An 18,534-nucleotide genomic window follows, 5' to 3' on the forward strand; every position below is an offset into this window, starting at 1 on the left:
ATTTGTGCCTTTCATTTTTTTTGCCCAAGTGTAGTACTTTACATTTCTCCCTGTTAAAATTCATCTTGTTTGCTTTTGCCCAATTCTCTAATCTGTTAAGGTGATCCTGTTCTCGGGGGTATTGGCCACCCCTCCCAATTTGGTGTCATCTGCAAACTTTCTCAGGATGCCCTCAAGCCCATCATCCAAGTCATTGATAAAGATGTTGAATAAGACTGGGCCCAAGACAGAACCCCGTGGCACCCCACTAGTCACTTCTCTCCAGGATGAAGAGGAGCCATTGATGAGCACCCTTTGGGTTCGGTCAGTCAGCCAGTTACAAATCCACTGAATGGTAGCATTGTCTAGCCCACATTTTACCAGCTTCTTTACAAGAATATCATGGGGCACCTTGTCAAAGGCCTTGCTGAAATCAAGATAGGCTACATCCACAGCGTTCTCTTCATCTACCAGGCTTGTAATTCTGTCAAAAAATGAGATCAGATTAGTCTGACATGACTTATTGAGCCCACTCGCTCCGCATGAGGGAGCTTCACAGATAGGTTGCTTGCATATAAAAATATTTTCGGGTCTCTGCAGCTTGTATAGTTGTTGTATTTTCCAAGTAAAACCATTATCACTGGCTCATATTTGGACATTTAACTGGGAACATGATGCTTTGAGATATTTGAAGGCAATGTGTGAATACAAGAAACCAGTTTTGTCGGTTGATCTCTATGGCTGAAGCAGAGGCACCAACTTGCGCCCAAGATGTGACATCATGAGTGCACAACATCACATCGTCAGGGGAGACCAAGCATGGAGTACAGCATGGCGTGGCTTCAATGGCAGGTGGTTCCTCTCCTCCTGCACTCAAGAGGAGCCGGTCACTGGAGCTGCATTGCTGTGCACTGCGCTCAGTTCTGCGGATGGTCTCCTCCGCCCCCTCAACATTGAGGGGGCATGGTCCCCTTCCAACAGACACCTCAGCCCCATAGAGTTGGCACCCCTGGCCCCAAGTGTCATAAGAATTCAGGTCTAGATGCTTCAACGCTAGCTTTATGGGATTCAGGGCTGTTTTAAGAAAGGCTCGCATTGCACACACAGGTAGGATAAGCAAGCCAGGAACTTGTGAGTCTTAGAAACGTGGCAGAGCGCAGAGCTGGTGGGGCATGGGCGATGTTGCCAGCCCAACTGCAGGAGTAAGGTCCAGGTCTTCTTGAGATGTTCCAGGGGGTGGCTGGAAGGTGAATCTCTGCAGGAGACTTGTGAAGAAGAGGAAGAGCTCCATTTTGGCAAGAGTCTCACCTAAACATGCTCTCCGTCCTGTAAGGAAGCACAGGCAGCAGAGAAACTGGGTTTAGCAGTTGTTTAATAATATCCCAAATTCTTTGAAGCCGACTAAAATGAAGTGATAAAGTAACTGCTAATGGTGCCCATCTTAAAAGAATTACGTACCCCCAATACTATCTCCCCTGCAATGCTGAAAACCAGGGGTGGGAAACTTTTGTCAGCCAGAGGGCCACATTCCCTGGTGAGCAACATTCATGGGTGACCAGATCTGGTAGCAGAAATGGCCACAGCAACTGATGTGATCCTTACCTTTGCACAGTATTCTACATTCCAGGCATGTAAAAATCCCATTGACAAAGCACACACTATGCAGATATAAACAGAAGAAGAAGAAAAAAAGAGTTACCTGCAGAGAAAGGCATGAAAGCATCTCTCTTTACAAATTTTCCTTCAGAGTTGAAAAAATGCTCAGGGTAGAATTTATGTGGTTTCTCCCATTGAGATTCATCGTGCAGCACAGAGGACAGCAATGGTATGATGTATGTCCCCTGAAAAAACAAAGCAAGAGTTATTTTAAAATAAAGCATATGTCTCTGGGTACAATAAATATTTAGTGCAGGAGAAATTAGATTTGAGTTAATCTGAGAAATGTCTTTAGTATGAAAAACTTTAATGCATCTCCCACCAGAAATAGTCTATTTTCCAACCTTGTTCTCCTTCCCATTGAGATCTGCTTAACGGGTTGAAGCTGATGCCTGACAGCTTCCAAAGGGCAGATTGTATGCTTACAGTGCAATCCTATACAAGCCTGCTCAGATGTCACCCACACTGAAGTCCATGGGGCTTACTCCCAGGAAAGCCTTAAAATATATTGTAACTAGTAGGCAACAGTTCACCTTTGGAATGAAGTAGCCTTTGAGGGTAACATCCACAGTGGTTGCATGGGGCAGGTTGGTTGGGACAATATCAGCAAATCTCTGGATCTCATGGACCACAGCATCTGTATAAGGCATTTTTGTTCGGTGTTCAATCCTTGGTTGAGAAGATCCAACAACCTTTGCAATTTCGTCTTGGACCTTTACTGTGGGAAACAAAAAGAAAAACATTCATTTTTCTGCTAAGATTATCACTTTGACTTTGGCTTTTGTTTCTCAAAATATTAATCTCTGAAGCATAAAACTGCCACAAACTGGTTCTTCGATTCCCTGGACTCTCAAATCTAATCTGAAACAGGTATTTTCAAACAGGACAAACATTTAAGTCAGTGGTTCTCAATGAGGGGTTCAGGGACTGCTGCGAGTCTGCAGCACCATCGCCTGCTTTGGGACTCACATATTTTGTTGATTGCACAGTGAAAGCCTTTCAGGCATCATCCAGCCTCTGCTCAGGACCAGCCGGGGTGGGGGTGGGAACTTGTGAAATTGTTCCTGGATGGGAAGTGAGCTGGGATTGGGCAAAAATCTCTGACACAATTTCTTAGGGCTCTTGCAATTGGAGCGGGGAATAGGGAGAAGGAGAGAGAACAGCTTGCTCCACGGAGTGGGTTTACATGGGACACAGGTGGCGCTGTGGTCTAAACCACTAAACCGCTTGGGCTTACTGATCAGAAGGTCGGCAGTTTGAATCCCAGCGACAGGGTGAGCTCCCGTTGCTTTGTCCCAGTTTCTGCCAACCTAGGAGTTCGAAAGCACACCAGTGAATGTAGATAAATAGGTACCACTGTGATGGGAAGGTAAACAGCATTTCCGTGTGCTCTGGTTTCCATCATGGTGTTCCGTTGTGCAGAAGAGGTTTAATCATAACCCGGCCACATAATGCTGGCCACATAACCCGGAAAGCTGTCTGTGGACAAACGCTGGCCCCATCGGCCTGAAAGTGAGATGAGCGTCGCAACCCCAGAGAAACCTTTGACTGGATTTAACCATCCAGGGGTCCTTTACCGTTTACCTTACATGCTTGTCGTTAAAAAAGGTAAGAGATCCCTTCCCTTTGCTCTCTACTTTTTAACTGAAAAGAACTTCTAATTGCTTTCAGCGACTCTCAAGTTTATAGGACTCTCCCACTACTTGTAGGCTGGGTTTTCAGTGAATCTTGCCTTATGTGTTTGGGATTCATCTGTCATCTTGGAAGTCCAACAGGGGAAATAGCTAAGCAAATTGCCACAATGATTAGCACAACAGCTCACCCTCCGATTTAAATTTTTGACAGATTCAAAATTTCTATGTGATCAGTTGAACAACTTTGCATGGTTGTGTATGATAGACATTTTCACATACATTCTCAACACAAGCCTTCAAGGTAGCGATGTGAATATTTTTTACATTGAAGATAAGATTGAGGCAGTTATTTAAAAATTTCGGCAAGCCGAGTAGAAGGTTCTAGCCTCACTAACATCCCAACATTGGAGACATTTCTGGAGGGCAGTGATGAAGAATTGATACCAGAAGTAAAACATTATATCACTGAGCACCTGTGTAAATTAGCAACTATCTTCTGGGATTACCAAACCCATGGATAAGGAATCCTTTTGAATGTGGGGCTGTACAACTAACACTATTTGTGGAAGAGCAAGATGCACTTGCTGACGTAACTTGTTGTGGTTCATTGAATTCATTTTTCAAATAATGTCGACTGGGCCAATTTTGGTTGAAGGGTTTTGCTGATTTTAAGAAGCTGGGTGAAAAAACTTCAAAAAAATCTAGATCTCTTTTGTTCCACATAACTTTGTGAACAAACATTTTCAACATTTTGTTATCTGAAGAACAAGCATAGAAATCGGCTTGATGTTGAAACAGATTTGAGAATAAAAGTAGGAAATATTGAACCAGATGTGAAAGGGATTGCTTTAGACAAAAAGAGGCATGATTTCTCCCATCACATTTAGGTTTAGTGTGCTTTTAACATTTTGTTAGGAGCTGCCCAGAGTGGCTGGGGCAACTCAGTCAGATGGGTGGCATGTAAATAAATCAATAAGTAAATTATGATTATTATTTAGGTTTAGTAGCTGTTGGCATGTCATAATTTGTTCACTTGTACTATAAGTTAATAAAATTAAATTTGTCTCTCCCCCAACTAAATCTTTGTCATTTTGTGTGGAAATATAACAAATTTTATGGTCTTTTTTAGTACACCTAAAATCCTTTTCTTATTAGAGGCTCCCCCACATTTTTTAAATGACTTGCACAGGTAACTACCATAGAGTTATCAAAATTTTCAAAAGTACGGGTTCTGTGGCTTGGCTTTTGAAAAATAGGGGGTCCTCAGTAATTGGCTAATTGAGAACCACTGATTTAAGCCAATGCCTGATATATTGATGGAGACAAATGCATCCAGGATGGCTATTTAAATATCACGTGGGAAAATGGCTGTAGCTCTCCTAAGTTGGCCATTCAGGGCCGGCTCTAGGTAGACCCCCGGTGGCGCAGGGCACCACAGCGCCGGCCCGTCAGGAGGGCGCCGCGAGCTGCGCGTGCCCACTGGCCGGCCGGTCCGCCAGTTTGACGCGCAGCTGCGCCCGCCCGTCCGCCCACCGTGCTGGGAAACGGGGCGGGGGGGGCCCCGCCGGAGGGATCCGTTGCTCCACAGCGCCAGGGGCGCTTAAGACGGCCCTGTGGCCATTTTCATGGAGATTCCTGACCAAGCAGGGCTCTACAATATGTGTTTCCAGTGTTTTCATATTCATAATCACCTTATATAATCCCACCCACTCCCTGGTCGATTAATTAATTCACACCAGTCTTCACAATAACAGGAAGGGCAATGTACTCATCGCCTCCTGCTGCTGTTTCAGCTCTTGCTCTAATAGTTACATAAAATTGGAATTAAAATAGCTCAGAATAATGGGAGCCAACCCAATGAAAAGCACTCACTCTGAATTTCAGGATATTTCATCATTAGTAACAGTCCCCAGCGCAGTGTAGTGGAAGTGGTCTCCGTGCCAGCAGCAAATAAGTTACCCACAACAGCTTTTAAGTTTTCGTTGTGGAAATATGCATTCGTCTTGTTCTTCTTCTCCTCCTGGGTTGCAAAGAGTTAAAACGAATGGAGTGAGACAATTTCATGTGCAAATATAAAAATGAATACCTGACAGGACCCGATGATCCATAGCATCATTGCACATCAACCCAACCGCTGAGCAGTGAGAGATTCCAGGTTTTCCAGACTATGCCATAATGATGATATAGGATTTATTTACACATATATACAACCCAAGCATAAGATAGAGGGGCTCAACACCCCAAAGTGTCTTGCTCCTCATTGTAGCTTGGCAACCCAGCTCCTTCTTCTCTGATGCTAATTGTGGTGCTTAACTCCTCAGCCAACAGCATTTGTTTAGACAAGGGAACTAGTGGCATTATTATTTTTGTAGTAAGTTTCCTCTGTACAGTAGTAAGAACTCTGTCCAAAAGATTAACAGCTAATGAATGCTTCTTGTTGGTGGGAGTCACGTCTTGTAAAGGCATCTGGGGCGTCTCCTGGAAAAAGTCCGATGAGACTGTCCAGATCTAAGATTATACCCTATGTGTGTGTTGGATGAGCTAGAAGACTCAGAGGTGTCATAATCTGTTTAATTTCATTGAGCTTTATATTATCTATCACACTGTCTCTTTAAGCGTCTTTAAGTATTACCTTTGATTGATCACACCTGTTATTATCTGTAGTCAGACCTTTATATGTCCTTGATCTTTTCCTGTAAAATAGGAGCATTATCTGGTGTTACACCTGGAGTCTCTAGTTAATACTCCGTTTTTGAAAGGTATGTACTTACATGGAGAAGTTTATCACTGGTTTTTTGGGTGGTAAAAGACTGACTTGATATTCCTTTATGATACATAACTACATGCTTACTGAAGAAGCCAACTGTGGCGAAACAAGGTATATACCCTAGGAATCTTGTCTTCACCTTCACCTGTGGATATTCCCATGCCCCACCCGATCTTCATTCGGACGCTTCGTTGCCACCTACCTAAACATTGGTGAACACCTCATTCTGTGGAACTCAAGCATTTACATCTATTTGTAAGTACTTTTGAACTGATTTATTTCCATACGGATACCCCATATGAACTATGACAAATGAACTATGAACTATGACTGTGGACATTGCATTTATGTTGGACTAAATCCTTTTCTGATACTTTGCAACACGTGGCTGTGCCATTTATGTTATTTTACATTGTCTCTCTAAATTTTTGAATGACTTGTTACAGCAGCCGCTTACGCCTGTTTATATAATTGACAATTGTGTTCGTAACTGAGGTTATTTTGTGTATGTTTGCATACAAAGTTTCTCAGCTGAACATCTCGTAACATCTTTGATATATTTACTCAGAGTCCAAAAGGAAAGAATGACACAGAAATAGCACGTTGGTCTGGAACTATATTTGGTTAACCTTCTTTAAACTGAGGTTTAAACTTCGCAACATGGTGCCCTCTAGATGTTGCAGATCAAAGCTCCCACCACATGTGATGGAGGTCACAGTATAGTAGGGACAAGCTTTGTGTCCTTCTTGTTACTGGTTGTAGAAGTGAATTTATGCCTGGTTTTTGCAGTGGAAAAGAGAAATTTAATCCACTATTTGTCCTCAAAAAGGAATCTCAGAGCAGAGTATATGTGTGTGTGAATGTGTTATTGCATCTGGCACAATGGCTCATGAAACCTTATACAGTGGAACCTCGGGTTGCGGATGTAATCCGTGACGGAGGCACGTTCGCAAACCGCAGCGTTGGTGCTTCTGCACATGCGTGAGCGATGAAACCCGGAAGTAACCCTATCCGGTACTTCTGGGTTTCCCATGGACTGTAACCTGAAAATGTGTACCCTGAAGCGTCTGTAACCTGAGGTACCACTGTACAAAGAGAGATTCCTAATCTCCAGGAGCAGAGTTGAGCACAGTGGTTAAAGTTCCAAGCACCCGGTTAGATTTGTATCTGCCCTAATCCAGCTTTAAACAAACATAAACATGAAAATACTTAGGCTGGAATAAATCACAGAATTTAGCTTTGCAAATACAGTAAGCGAGTATTTTACTCACACAGTTTCCTGCAGTTACATCAAACAAGTCTCCATCTGCTGGCAGTAAAACAAAGATGAAAGAAGGTTCTAAGCAGCTTAAAAAGAAAAGGACCGTGCAATCTTTGGATTAGCAAAAGTGCAGGCTATAAAATCCCCCGTTTGAAGTGAGTCCGTTCACTTGCAGGGAGCTAGAAGCTGCATGGCTCCTTCATTGCTTGTTCCAGGAAGCATGAAGAGCAACAGACTGAGAACAGACTGGGGAACAGTGTCTGCTGAGAGCCACACACACTCAGGTAACTTGAGCTGAGGTTAACCCTTTATATGCACACAAGTGTGAATCAGTAACTGTATACAGGTGACTCTCAACTTACACAAGAATTACCTTCCAGATAGAGCCAAAACAATTTATAGTCAAAGCCCATTGGGTTCAATGCTGCGTAGGATTGCCAAGACTTTTTTTGTTGGATGCCCACTGCTTTTTTGATTTTGTAAAAAAAAAAAAAGCCAAGTGCATAAGACAAGTTAAATGTGCCTATGTTGTGAGCCTATGTTTAATGTGCCTGTATTTCAATAGCATCAGGAGGAGCAGCACAGATAATAGCTGCCTGTCCTGCCAGGAACCAGAGGGGAGTGAGCAGAGGAAGGAGGAAAGGGAGGAATCAGAAATGTGGAGGTTAAGTGGAAGGAGGAGAAATGCAAAGAGCAAATCGATTCCTACTCCTCCAAATGGCTACCCCTACCTGTCCAAATGTGGCCATCCTCAGACTGCAATGAATTTCTAGCAGGACAAACTAGCCACTATTCCCCCTTTGTACTATTAGCACAAAACCTAGCATAATTGGCAGCCTTGGCTATACAATCTCCTCTTCAGCCTCTGCTGTGTCCACAAAAAGGAATGGGATAGCAAGAAACAACAGACTAACAATTGCACAACAGGTGCCACTTGATCAAGGTAGATTTTCAGAAACGCTGATAAGCACGCAACCTTTGGGCCCTGCAGAGACTGTTTCTGTAACACATTAATGATGGTGGAATAGTTAGAAAGTGTGCTTCTGAAATGAGGTTTCCTGAATACTCCTTATGCAATCACTTGCAAACATACACGTAAAGCATGAATTGAAAATTTCTCCTATGTTTAGACTAACCCTGCAGGAAATTAAAATTAGATAGAAATGTATTAGGCTACTATGCACGAATACCAGAATAGAACATTATTAAGAGACAGAATAAAGAAATAAAATGTATACTGTATATTGATAAAAAAATTAATATCCTCCCTTTCTCTTTTATACAATTGTTTATAGTATTTCTGAAAACATTTTCTAATTTCTGCAGGGTTTTCAATATTTTTTTCATCCCTCATAATATGTGTCTCTAAAGGACTATTTTGAATTAACAGGAAAAAAATGTATAAATGCTGTGTGAAAAGCGGTGGAAGTGTTTGATAAACGAATGTTTGTTTGGCTTTTTTCTTTTGCATCTCTATCTGTTCTTTCTTGCTATTTTTTCTTTCTTCTTTCTCCCAGTTGGCTCCCAGTACGTTTCTGAGCACAATTCAAAGTGTTGGTGCTGACCTTTAAAGCCCTAAACGGCCTCGGTCCCGTATACCTGAAGGAGCGCCTCCACCCCCATCATTCAGTCCGGACGCTGAGGTCCAGCGAGGAGAGCCTTCTGGCGGTTCCCTCACTGCGAGAAGCAAAGCTACAGGGAACCAGGCAGAGGGTCTTCTCGGTAGTGGCGCCCGCCCTGTGGAATGCCCTCCCATCAAAGGTCAAAGAGATAAACAACTACCTTAAATTTAGCAGACATCTGAAGGCAGCCCTGTTCAGGGGAGTTTTTAATGTGCGATATTTTAATGTATTTTAAATCTTTGTTGGAAGCTGCCCAGAGTGGCTGGGGAAACACAGCCAGATGGGCGGGGTACAAATAATAAATTATCATCATCATTATTATTATTTCTTCTTTTTTCTTCTGTCTTTTTCTTTCTAAATTAATTTAGTTTACCAATTTAGTTTGTTTATGTACAATTTGAATACTGAATAATGTATGATTCAATGTTTTTTTCTTTTCTTGTATTTTTTGTGATTTCTGTGATTTATCAATAAAATAAATTTTTTAAAATTATACTTTCTCCTGGGCAAACTTAAAATACTCTGTTACCTCTTGCTGTCGAATAAGAAAAGAATCAATAAAGCTCCTCTGGTCATTTTCATCCAAATCTCTGAGGTGTTTTATAAACGTGACATTTATGAAGTCATAGAACTCATCTCTGTTGCGAAGGACAGTCTTATGAGCCCCCAAAAGAAAACCAAGAGCAGGAAACATGTTATACAGCTGAAAGGATAAAAATGTTAAAAAAAGAAGAAAACGTTAGGAAATCCCAGTAGTGTACACTCAGATGTGTGTCTCAAAGCATGATTGCCCATATCAATACAAAACAATAATATATTCAGGTTGAATTAATGTTTAGTAACGACACCTTAAAGACTTCTTAAAATCACTCTGGCAAAAAGGGTGGTGTTGGTCAAATTGCCCCATAGCAGTCAGCAGTGTCTCCTGGAGGCTCTGGAATGGCATTTGGAGTGGCGTACCTCAGGATAGCATAATTTATGTGCAACCCCGGGATAATAGGCTATTGTGATTCTGCTCTGGAGGTTCACTTTCAGAGGGAGATCTGGCCTTGGAAGCCGCTTCTGAGCTTTCGTGGAACCAGCTGTCACTGGTTCTTCCTTGTCCTTGGCAGCAAGGCCAGAAAGACTTAGTTATAGTTATGGGATAATTGTGTCATCTGTCTGAGTTTTCTAAATATTTCAAATCACCGCTAAGTTTCTCAGGATACCAAGATTCTGTGTTTTATAGCGAATCCTGAACAATATACAATAAACAGGTTGTCCTGCCCACATTGCATACACTGTTATTACAATCAACTGTTTCTTTTTGTTTTTCATTGGGGGGGAAAATAGATTACCGTGACTGAAGAGCTTCCAACAAGCCGGGCATTTTCACTGATCAACTTCAGAAGTCTTATGTATGTGGGATCTTCATAATCAAATCGCTTGTCTAGTAGTATGGCCACTATAATATTGGCAACAGCTGCATTCATAATTGTGGTGGTCTCAAATGGGTTTCCTATACATAAATATGACAGTTAAACGAAAATATTCTGTTGAGATTCCTAGTATGGAATGGCATTGTCTTTAAGTCTGCTCTTTGTTACTGGCAGCTTACCTATGTGTAGACTTCATTTATCTAAGAAACTGATCCTAAATGCTGCTGGATGTGGCCATATGTCAGCTAAGAAATGCTAAAGAGGACTTGGAAGTCAAAGGAGCTACTGGAATATAATATACAAACTACAGACCGATTACGTCTCGACAGGGAACCCTGGGAACTGTAGTTCTGGAGTTAACCATAAGTATGGGCTCATCCACACTTCCACTTCACACACACTTTCTAGGCATGGGTGAAGCAGTTTTTTCCCCTTTCCCCACTCCATTCCAAGGGGAAACCCACTCTTTAGCAGTAGATCAGAACTAATGGTGATCTGGGGGAAACCCAAACTGCTCCGAAGAGTGGCTTTTCCCAAGGAAAAGCATCGGGAGAAGAGGAAGTGTGGATACATGGAACACAACACTCCAGGCATCTTTAAATTGCTGTGCTTATGTAGTGGTTTGACTTAACCCCCAGAGGCACACTCCATTGTCTCTCGAGGCAGAGAGATGCCAACAAGAAGATACACCCTGGAACACAGGAGAGAAATACCAACCCACCTTGGTAAGATTCAAATTTCTTAACCAGGACACTGCACTCTTCCACAATTCTGTCCTCTATGGACCTCTTTCCCATGCCGTAATCCCGTAATGTGGTTAGCGCAAACCGTCGCATCACTTTCCAGTTTTCACCGTGAGAAAAAGCTACACCTGAAGAGAGAGAAAAATGGGGCAAGTTCGAAGTCATTCTGGCCATAGATGTGCTATTTAAGATCTCATCCTTTAACCAGGGCCGGCGCGTCCATTAAGGCGAACTAGGCTGCTGCCTAGGACGCCAAAATGGAGGGGGCGCTGGCCAGCCTGCCCTCTGCCCCCCGCCCCCGGTGCTGCTCAGGTGCTCAGGTGTTGAGCGGCTTCTGGAGAGCAGAAAAAGGAACTCTCTTTTTCCCCCTACTTTTTATTTTTTTCTATTTTCTATTCTATTTTTTTATTCCACTTTTATTTTTTTCTAAAAAATCTCAACAACTCTGGGAAATGGGGTGTGTGTGTGCCAGAAGGTGATCTCGCCTAGGGCGCAAAAAACCCTAGCACCGGCCCTGCCTTTAACTACAGAATTGAGACAGGCACAGACCAGACCCCCAACTGCCAGGGACTGGCTAGATGAGGAGGGGTGGTGGAAACTGCCTGACCAAGAGCCTCCCATGGAAAGTGCAGAGGAAGAAGACTTGGAGTCAGGCTCTTGGTGGTGGACAACTGGACGCACCTCAGAGGAGGAGAACTGGGAGGTACTGGAGGCTGGGAGCTTAGAGGGTGAGGAAAGGGGGCTAACAAGCAGGTGCCCCAGCATGGAGCAAATACAGGAGTCAGATTTAGCAGCTTCAGCTGAAGCCCCGAAGTTCACATAACAGAACACAGGGCAAAGAAGAGAAGAGACAGAGGGAGGGGCCTGACTCAGAAGGAATAGAATGAAGTGGGAGGTACCAGGCAGCCTCAGCAATGGCTCACTATAAATGAGCATATCTCATGGGTCTCTGCATGGATCGTCCTTTAATTCCTTAATAAAACTGCTAACTTCAAGTTAGCTGCTGTGGCCTTGTCTTTTTTTGTGTGTGCCACATGCCAGTGCTCCCCCGATAACAACCTTTTAAAGGTTCCTTCAGACAATGATTTTCATGATTATGATGTTACCGCGGAATAGAAATTTAACAAATGAGTAAATGAGACAGTCCATAGAAATCCCTTGTACATGTATGCAGCCTTTTATACACATATACAATCTTTTATTCATTTTTGTTTATTCAGTAGCACCTTACGGAACTCTGGAATACTCTTTTTTAAAAAAACCAACTTCATTTGATCTACAGAAATCCGCAGATGAAGCTTCATGTGACATGGGGGGGGGGGGGGCTGGAGTGTGGTGGGACCCAGTATCAGCCTAATGTCTGCAGATTGGTAGGAAAATTCAAAAGCTATTCCCAAATTATAGAGCGGTGTTTCCCAAAGTGGGCGATACCACCCCCTGGGGGATGCTAGTAGCCTCGGGTGCAATTGGGGGGGGGCATTGAATAAAAATAAAGGGAGGGGGTGGAAGCCGGTGGTGGCACCTGCCCTGTGGAACGCCCCCCCAACAGATGTCAAAAAGGAAAACAACTACCAGACTTTTAGGAGACATCTGAAGGCAGCCCTGTTCATATTATATTATTATTATAAAGGAAGAAGAGAAGAAAAATTTGAAAAATCGTTCGTACGTGTTTCATCTGTTGTGTAATGATGTTTATCGCCAGGTTGAGCATCATTAAAGGGATGGCAACAACTCCTCCCCTGATCTCGTGGTTGTGCTGGAGGTGTGGGGTTTTCCCGGGCTTGGGTGAACCCTTTTCGGCTTCACCCAGGCCTGAGAAGTGGATTGCAACTTGCCTGCCCATTTGGCCAATGGCAGGCGGGTTGTAGCGCTGGCCGTGTCCCTGGGGCAGATGGGACTGTTTGTTTGCATAAAGAAGTTAGATTTCCAGCGGGGCATTGAGTTTTGTTTCCCCCCCCCTGAAAAAGGGGTGATAGGCCAAATAAGTTTGGGAACCTCTGTTATAGAGTAAGCCACGAATCTACAGAGAGGGGAAAGTATACTTCGCATTTCCCCCATGATAACTTTTAGATTAGACTCTTTTGGCATGGTTAATCTATTTGCAAGCAGTACCAGATACTACATAAGGAGCGGACTCACCAAAGCCCTTTGTGAGCTCTTCCAAAATTGGGCTGATGGCCCTCTCTGCAAATGCATCGGCCTGATTCACCAGGGCCTCCGTTACCGTCTCATATCCTGTCAGGACCACCATTTTTTTGGGACCCATTTGGATGCTGAAGACAGAGCCATACTCTTTTGACCACTGAAATTCAACAGAACGAACACAGTGTGGTCACCAAATAAAGCCCTTCTCACTATTCAAGGGTACTCAAATAATACATTAATGTAAAGCAACTCTCATGGATCCAAAACTGCAGAAGCTTGCACACTTGCCAGGTGGCGCTGTGGGTTAAACCACTGAGCCTAGGGCTTGCTGATCAGAAGGTCGGCGGTTCGAATCCCTACAACGGGGTGAGCTCCCGTTGCTCGGTCCCAGCTCCTGCCCACCTAGCAGTTCGAAAGCACATCAAAAGTGCAAGTAGATAAATAGGGACCGCTCCGGCGGGAAGGTAGACGGCGTTTCCGTGTGCTGCTCTGGTTTGCCAGCTTTGTCATGCTGGCCACATGACCTGGAAGCTGTCTGCGGACAAACGCCGGCTCCCTCGGCCTATAGAGCGAGATGAGCGGCGCAACCCCAGAGTCGGACACAACTGGACCTGATGGTCAGGGCCCCCTTTACCCTTTAAGGGCTATTTTATTCTACAGAATCAAGTGGTAAAGTTTTCACGTAAGATTATTTTCAGTTTTATTCAATAAATGCCACTAGAGTAAGTAGAAATCACTTCCAAGTCATTGTGCCTTGGATCAAGCTGAAAACATGTGATTTAAGAATAGTAATTTTGCGGAATGAATTTACTTTTGTATCTTTGCAAATCACTGTGCAGAACAGAATCCAAATGACATAATGATAAAGCTCATTGTCTATCCTACAGTGACACTATAGATGTTTGCTACTACTAGCTGCAGCAGCAACAACAGCAGATCAATCATATCACCCAGTTTCCTAGGAGTGCTCAGAAAACCAGAACAAAAACAGGCAGTTGTAAGGATAAATGTGATTTACCTTTAATGGCACCTCTCTAATCTACAGTAGTTTAAAAGTTAGGCTCAAGCAGGAGGGCTGCGCTAGAGGCAGTTAAGGAGAGAAGACCTGTTGTTTTATGTTTCAAATTAAAATTTACTTTTAAAATGCAGGTTTAAAATGCCTGCTTGCCCATTAGCCTCAGGCAGCGGGCTGGGAAGACCAGTCCCCTTCCCCGGGGGGAGGGGGGAGTTGTGGGAGGGCATTTGGGACCCCTGTGTGACCCAGCAGTGGGCGGAAGAATGCTTCCCGCATCATCGGTACTCCCAGGCATTTCACGCCCCCCCCGGCTGACCAATCTGGTTAGCCGGGGGGCATGGCCATTGGCCACTGCCGTTTAAATCACAGTGCAGCTGAGGGGGCGGCCCCCTTTTTGCGTCCTCGTCACATCACCCAGCCCACCCGCCCTCTTTTATGCGTTGCTTGACTTTGGCCTTGCTATGGACTAATGTTGGTTGCCTTATTGTTGGGGTCAGGTAGGCATTTTTTCCACTTGGCAAATTCCAGCCACAGGACCGTCTTAAGCCCATCCAGCACTGTGGTGCAAAGGTCCCTCCAGCGCCCCCTCCCTCCGGCACCGACCCCTCTCTGCCCTGGCCGGGGTGTGGGCAACTCCCCAGCTCCCGTCACCTTCCCGGCCTGGAGGCTGCTTGGCCCAGCGGCCGCCATCTCTCGCCTGAGGGAGCTGCAGGAGCGGCAGTGGCGGGAGCGGCTCCAGATCTGCCCCCGTCCCTGAATGGGGCAAAGTTGCACTGGCCCGTTCGGCCTGGAGTCGTCGAGGCGGGCAAGGGACAGAGTGTGGGCGCAGTAGCAGCCGTGAGATCCAATTTCCCTCTCCATCCCAAGAACACCACGCCCCTCCATCGAGCAGCCACCAATCCACGTGAAGCGAAGGGGGCAGGCCCAGCCAGTTGCCAAGGCAACGAGGTTGGCCTCCCGCGGTTGGTGGCTGCTTCTTTTCCTCTGCGTCCTTGCCATGCTGCGCCTCTCTCAGAGCTGTCACCGCACGCAGAGGGCTCAGTGACTCGTTGCACCCCGCCAGCGCCTCTGAGAGGCTGGCGCCCTGGCGCAACGAGCCATCAGCCTCTATGGGAAAGACTCCTCTGACCAGCCATTTGGTTTTTTCCTACCTTGTAGCAATCATCACAACTTTGTAAGGTTAGGCATTGTGTAAGCCTTGTTTATGGGAGGGGAGGTTGTTGCCTCTGCCTGCCCCTCCTTGTTAAGGGTATCCCGTTAAAGGGATCCGGGAGTGTGGATCCTGTCCGAAGCCGGGGCGTTGGCTAGGGCCATGCTACAACCCCATTGGGAACCCTGGGGGAGCTCTTAATTGATGTATATCATAGGGCTCTCCCTACCGGTGGTTGACCCTTAAGAGACTTCCTGCGGATGTTCAGGAATCAGGATATAGTCTGGTTTCACCCAATGCCTAAGCCAAACCACTCACATCTGTAAGCAATAAAGTTGTGGGCTTTATTTGTGTCCATGTGTTTATTAACTAAGGGGAACTGGGGTCCCCGGGGCCTCACCACGAAACAGGAGAGGTGCAGCAGATCCAAGGAGCCTAAACCACCAAGACTCTCCTCCTCTGTCTCTCTGTTTAGCTCCAAGGTCCCCAAGGCGCATGCTGCTCACTGCCACCTGGGAAGAGTGCTGCTCTTTTTGCTCCCTCTGCTGCCTTGAGTGCACCAGGACTTAACCAGGCCACTTCCGGTTGTGTCAGGAGGTGGAAGAGAAGGTGTTGGTGTGTGTGTGGCATAGCTGCCAAGTTATCTCTTTTTTAAAGGGATTTTCCCTTATGCTGAATAGGCTTCCTCGCGAGAAAAGGGAAAACTTGGCAGCTATGGTGTGTGGGCGGGGTCATTTTATATTTTGCTTCAAGCAACAAAATGTGGCTGGCGGGCCCTGAGGTTTAATGTTGTAAAAACTGGGCAGTGAAATCCAGACCGTTCTGCACACTTTGACAAAGAGCCTAGACGCTTAAGGAAGGAGCACTGATAAAATCTACAGGTAACAAGACAAGTAGCTTCTTTCCATGTGAAAAGAACAAAGAGTGGTGCATTCCACAACAGTTGGAAATCCTCACTTGACTAACCTGGGAGTAAGCCTCACTGGTTTCAGAGGGATTTACTTATGAGTAGGCATGCTGAAGATTGCCAGAGGGATATGAGTTGCCTTGGTGGTGGTGGTGGTGGGGGACCAACACTTCAGAAATAAATGCACCTGCATACACTAATAATTTCTCACACCTTGGCATCCCCTTTCTCAATCAACAACAAATTCACGTTATTCACCTCCATCAATTGGCCCATCAAGTGGCCTTTGGAGAAAGGGCAGAAATAAATCAAATCAAATCATCATCATCATCATCATCAATTGACCATCTCCCCCAGTGACGTTCCAAGCCTCTCTTGAGTTTCATGTGGACAAAGTTTGGAAACATTAAGGCAAGCAACCAACCAAATAAGATAGCAGTAATTATGTATCATCTGCAGTCTTAAGGCAAACAAAAACACTCGCTGTGAATGAATGGCTGCATGCCAGGGTGCTGTAAACAGTAAGGCAGAGCCAGAAAAGAAACATGCAGACATACACCAATCCTTTGCATCACCCCGGCAGCATATTAGAAAATGCTAAAAGTTCACTGGTGGGTCTGGTCTGTGGTATCCTTCCCCAACCCCTCTCTTTAGTCATCATTTTCCACAAGAAGATGGTGGAGAAGGAGTGATTAAGTGTATGCAATACCTGTTTCAAAAATCAAACTTGGACTTTATTTATTTAGAAGGAGGCCATAATAAAATAAATATCTTTCTGCAAAGCTTATTTTTCTTTCTCTTTGTTTCATTTGCAGTGCCCTCCTTGGACTTGAAAGTTTTACAGTATTGGTAAAATAAGTGCAAGCATCCCAAAATGGGTTTCCATGGTACAAACAGGTGGTGCATGCAAGAGTATAACAAGATGGGGATAGACTTAGCCAAGACATTGATCAAACACTTGACACACCCCTAGCACTCTCCTTTTGTTGCGGGGGGGGGGGCACCTCTACTTGCATGGCTTACGTCCTGAGCTTTGGGATTGGGCAAGCAAGGGCCCTCCTCCGCAGGTCCTGGCTGCTGGTAAGGTTTGCACCGGCACTTTTGCATCTTTAAAAATAGAGGCAGAGTAAAACGTGATTCGACACCAGACACCCCCAGACACCTTGTCCAAATTACCAGGTATAAATTGCAACTATTTATTGGGAAAGATAAGATGAGGTTCTGTAGCACACAAAGGGGAGATGAGATTTATAGGCTCTAAGAGAACAAAATGTAGTAGTAGTAGTAATAAAAGATTACACCTTTAATGGCACCTCTCAAATCTAGTTAAGAAGGAGGAGGTAGCTGGGCTAGGCAAGGTTTGCACCGGCACTTTTGCATCCTTGAAAATGGAGGCAGAGTCAAACAGGATTCGACACCAGACACCCCCAGACACCTTGTTAAATTACCTGTCATAAAATGCAACTAGGTCCTATGACTATTTATTGGGAATGATAAGAGGAGGTTCTGTAACACACAAAGGGGAGATGAGATTTATAGGCTCTAAAAGAACAAAATGAATAATAATAATAATAATAATAATAATAATAATAATAATAATAGTACCCCACTCATCTGGCTGGGCTGCCCCAGTACCCTTTAGCCTTGCCATGGGAAGAACCAGAATCTTTACCTTTAGCATGGTTCTGTAAGGCATCTTCAGATCCATGATGTGGAGATTCCCAATGAGAGGTAAAGGCCTTGGTCCTGGTGGAAAATTTTGGGAGCTCTTGTTCCAGAAACCACCCAGTTTCACAATGAAGGTAATTGTAAGGATAAAGAGGAACAATGCGGGAATAAGCTCCGTCCAATCCATTTCGTTTCAGCAAGCAATTTTTGTGTGTGCAGTAGTTATAATTCAGTGCAATTTGGTCAACAACTGTGTCTACCAGCTGCAATGAGCAGCCCTTATGTAATGTTACCTAACGTCTCTAGCGAATCATTAAACCATCCCTCCCATCTTTTTATTCTCCACAACTATTCAAAACTGTACACTGGATGATTTGCCTTTCAGTTTAATGTTTACTCAAGGGGGTATTGCCCACTTCCAAAAACTAATGCTTTCAAAAACAAATTCAAACTCTCTTGAACCTGGCTGCAGACATGTCACCCAGATTATATATAAATTAATCTGTTACCCTGGGAGTAGAGAGCAGCATTGTGAAATCATTTGCAGATGAGATTATTCAACTTTAGGG

At 44.5% G+C, this 18,534-nt stretch overlaps 1 protein-coding gene across 1 annotated transcript; it reads right to left on the minus strand.

The window, feature by feature from the left end:
- Positions 1 to 675: 675 nt before the first annotated feature.
- LOC118082629 (cytochrome P450 2K1-like) lies at positions 676 to 18,222 on the minus strand. Its single transcript, XM_035110393.3, has 9 exons — positions 17,970 to 18,222; positions 13,220 to 13,382; positions 11,059 to 11,208; positions 10,257 to 10,417; positions 9,449 to 9,622; positions 5,142 to 5,289; positions 2,169 to 2,353; positions 1,679 to 1,820; positions 676 to 1,305 (listed from the first exon to the last, which is right to left on the minus strand). Exons 1-9 carry the CDS (start codon positions 18,150 to 18,152, stop codon positions 1,118 to 1,120), a joined length of 1,494 nt encoding a protein of 497 aa, XP_034966284.2. The 5' UTR covers positions 18,153 to 18,222; the 3' UTR covers positions 676 to 1,117.
- Between the last annotated feature and the right edge of the window lie 312 nt (positions 18,223 to 18,534).

Source organism: Zootoca vivipara, chromosome 3, assembly GCF_965207765.1.
Source record: "Zootoca vivipara chromosome 3, rZooViv2.hap1.1, whole genome shotgun sequence".
NCBI lineage: Eukaryota > Metazoa > Chordata > Lepidosauria > Squamata > Lacertidae > Zootoca > Zootoca vivipara.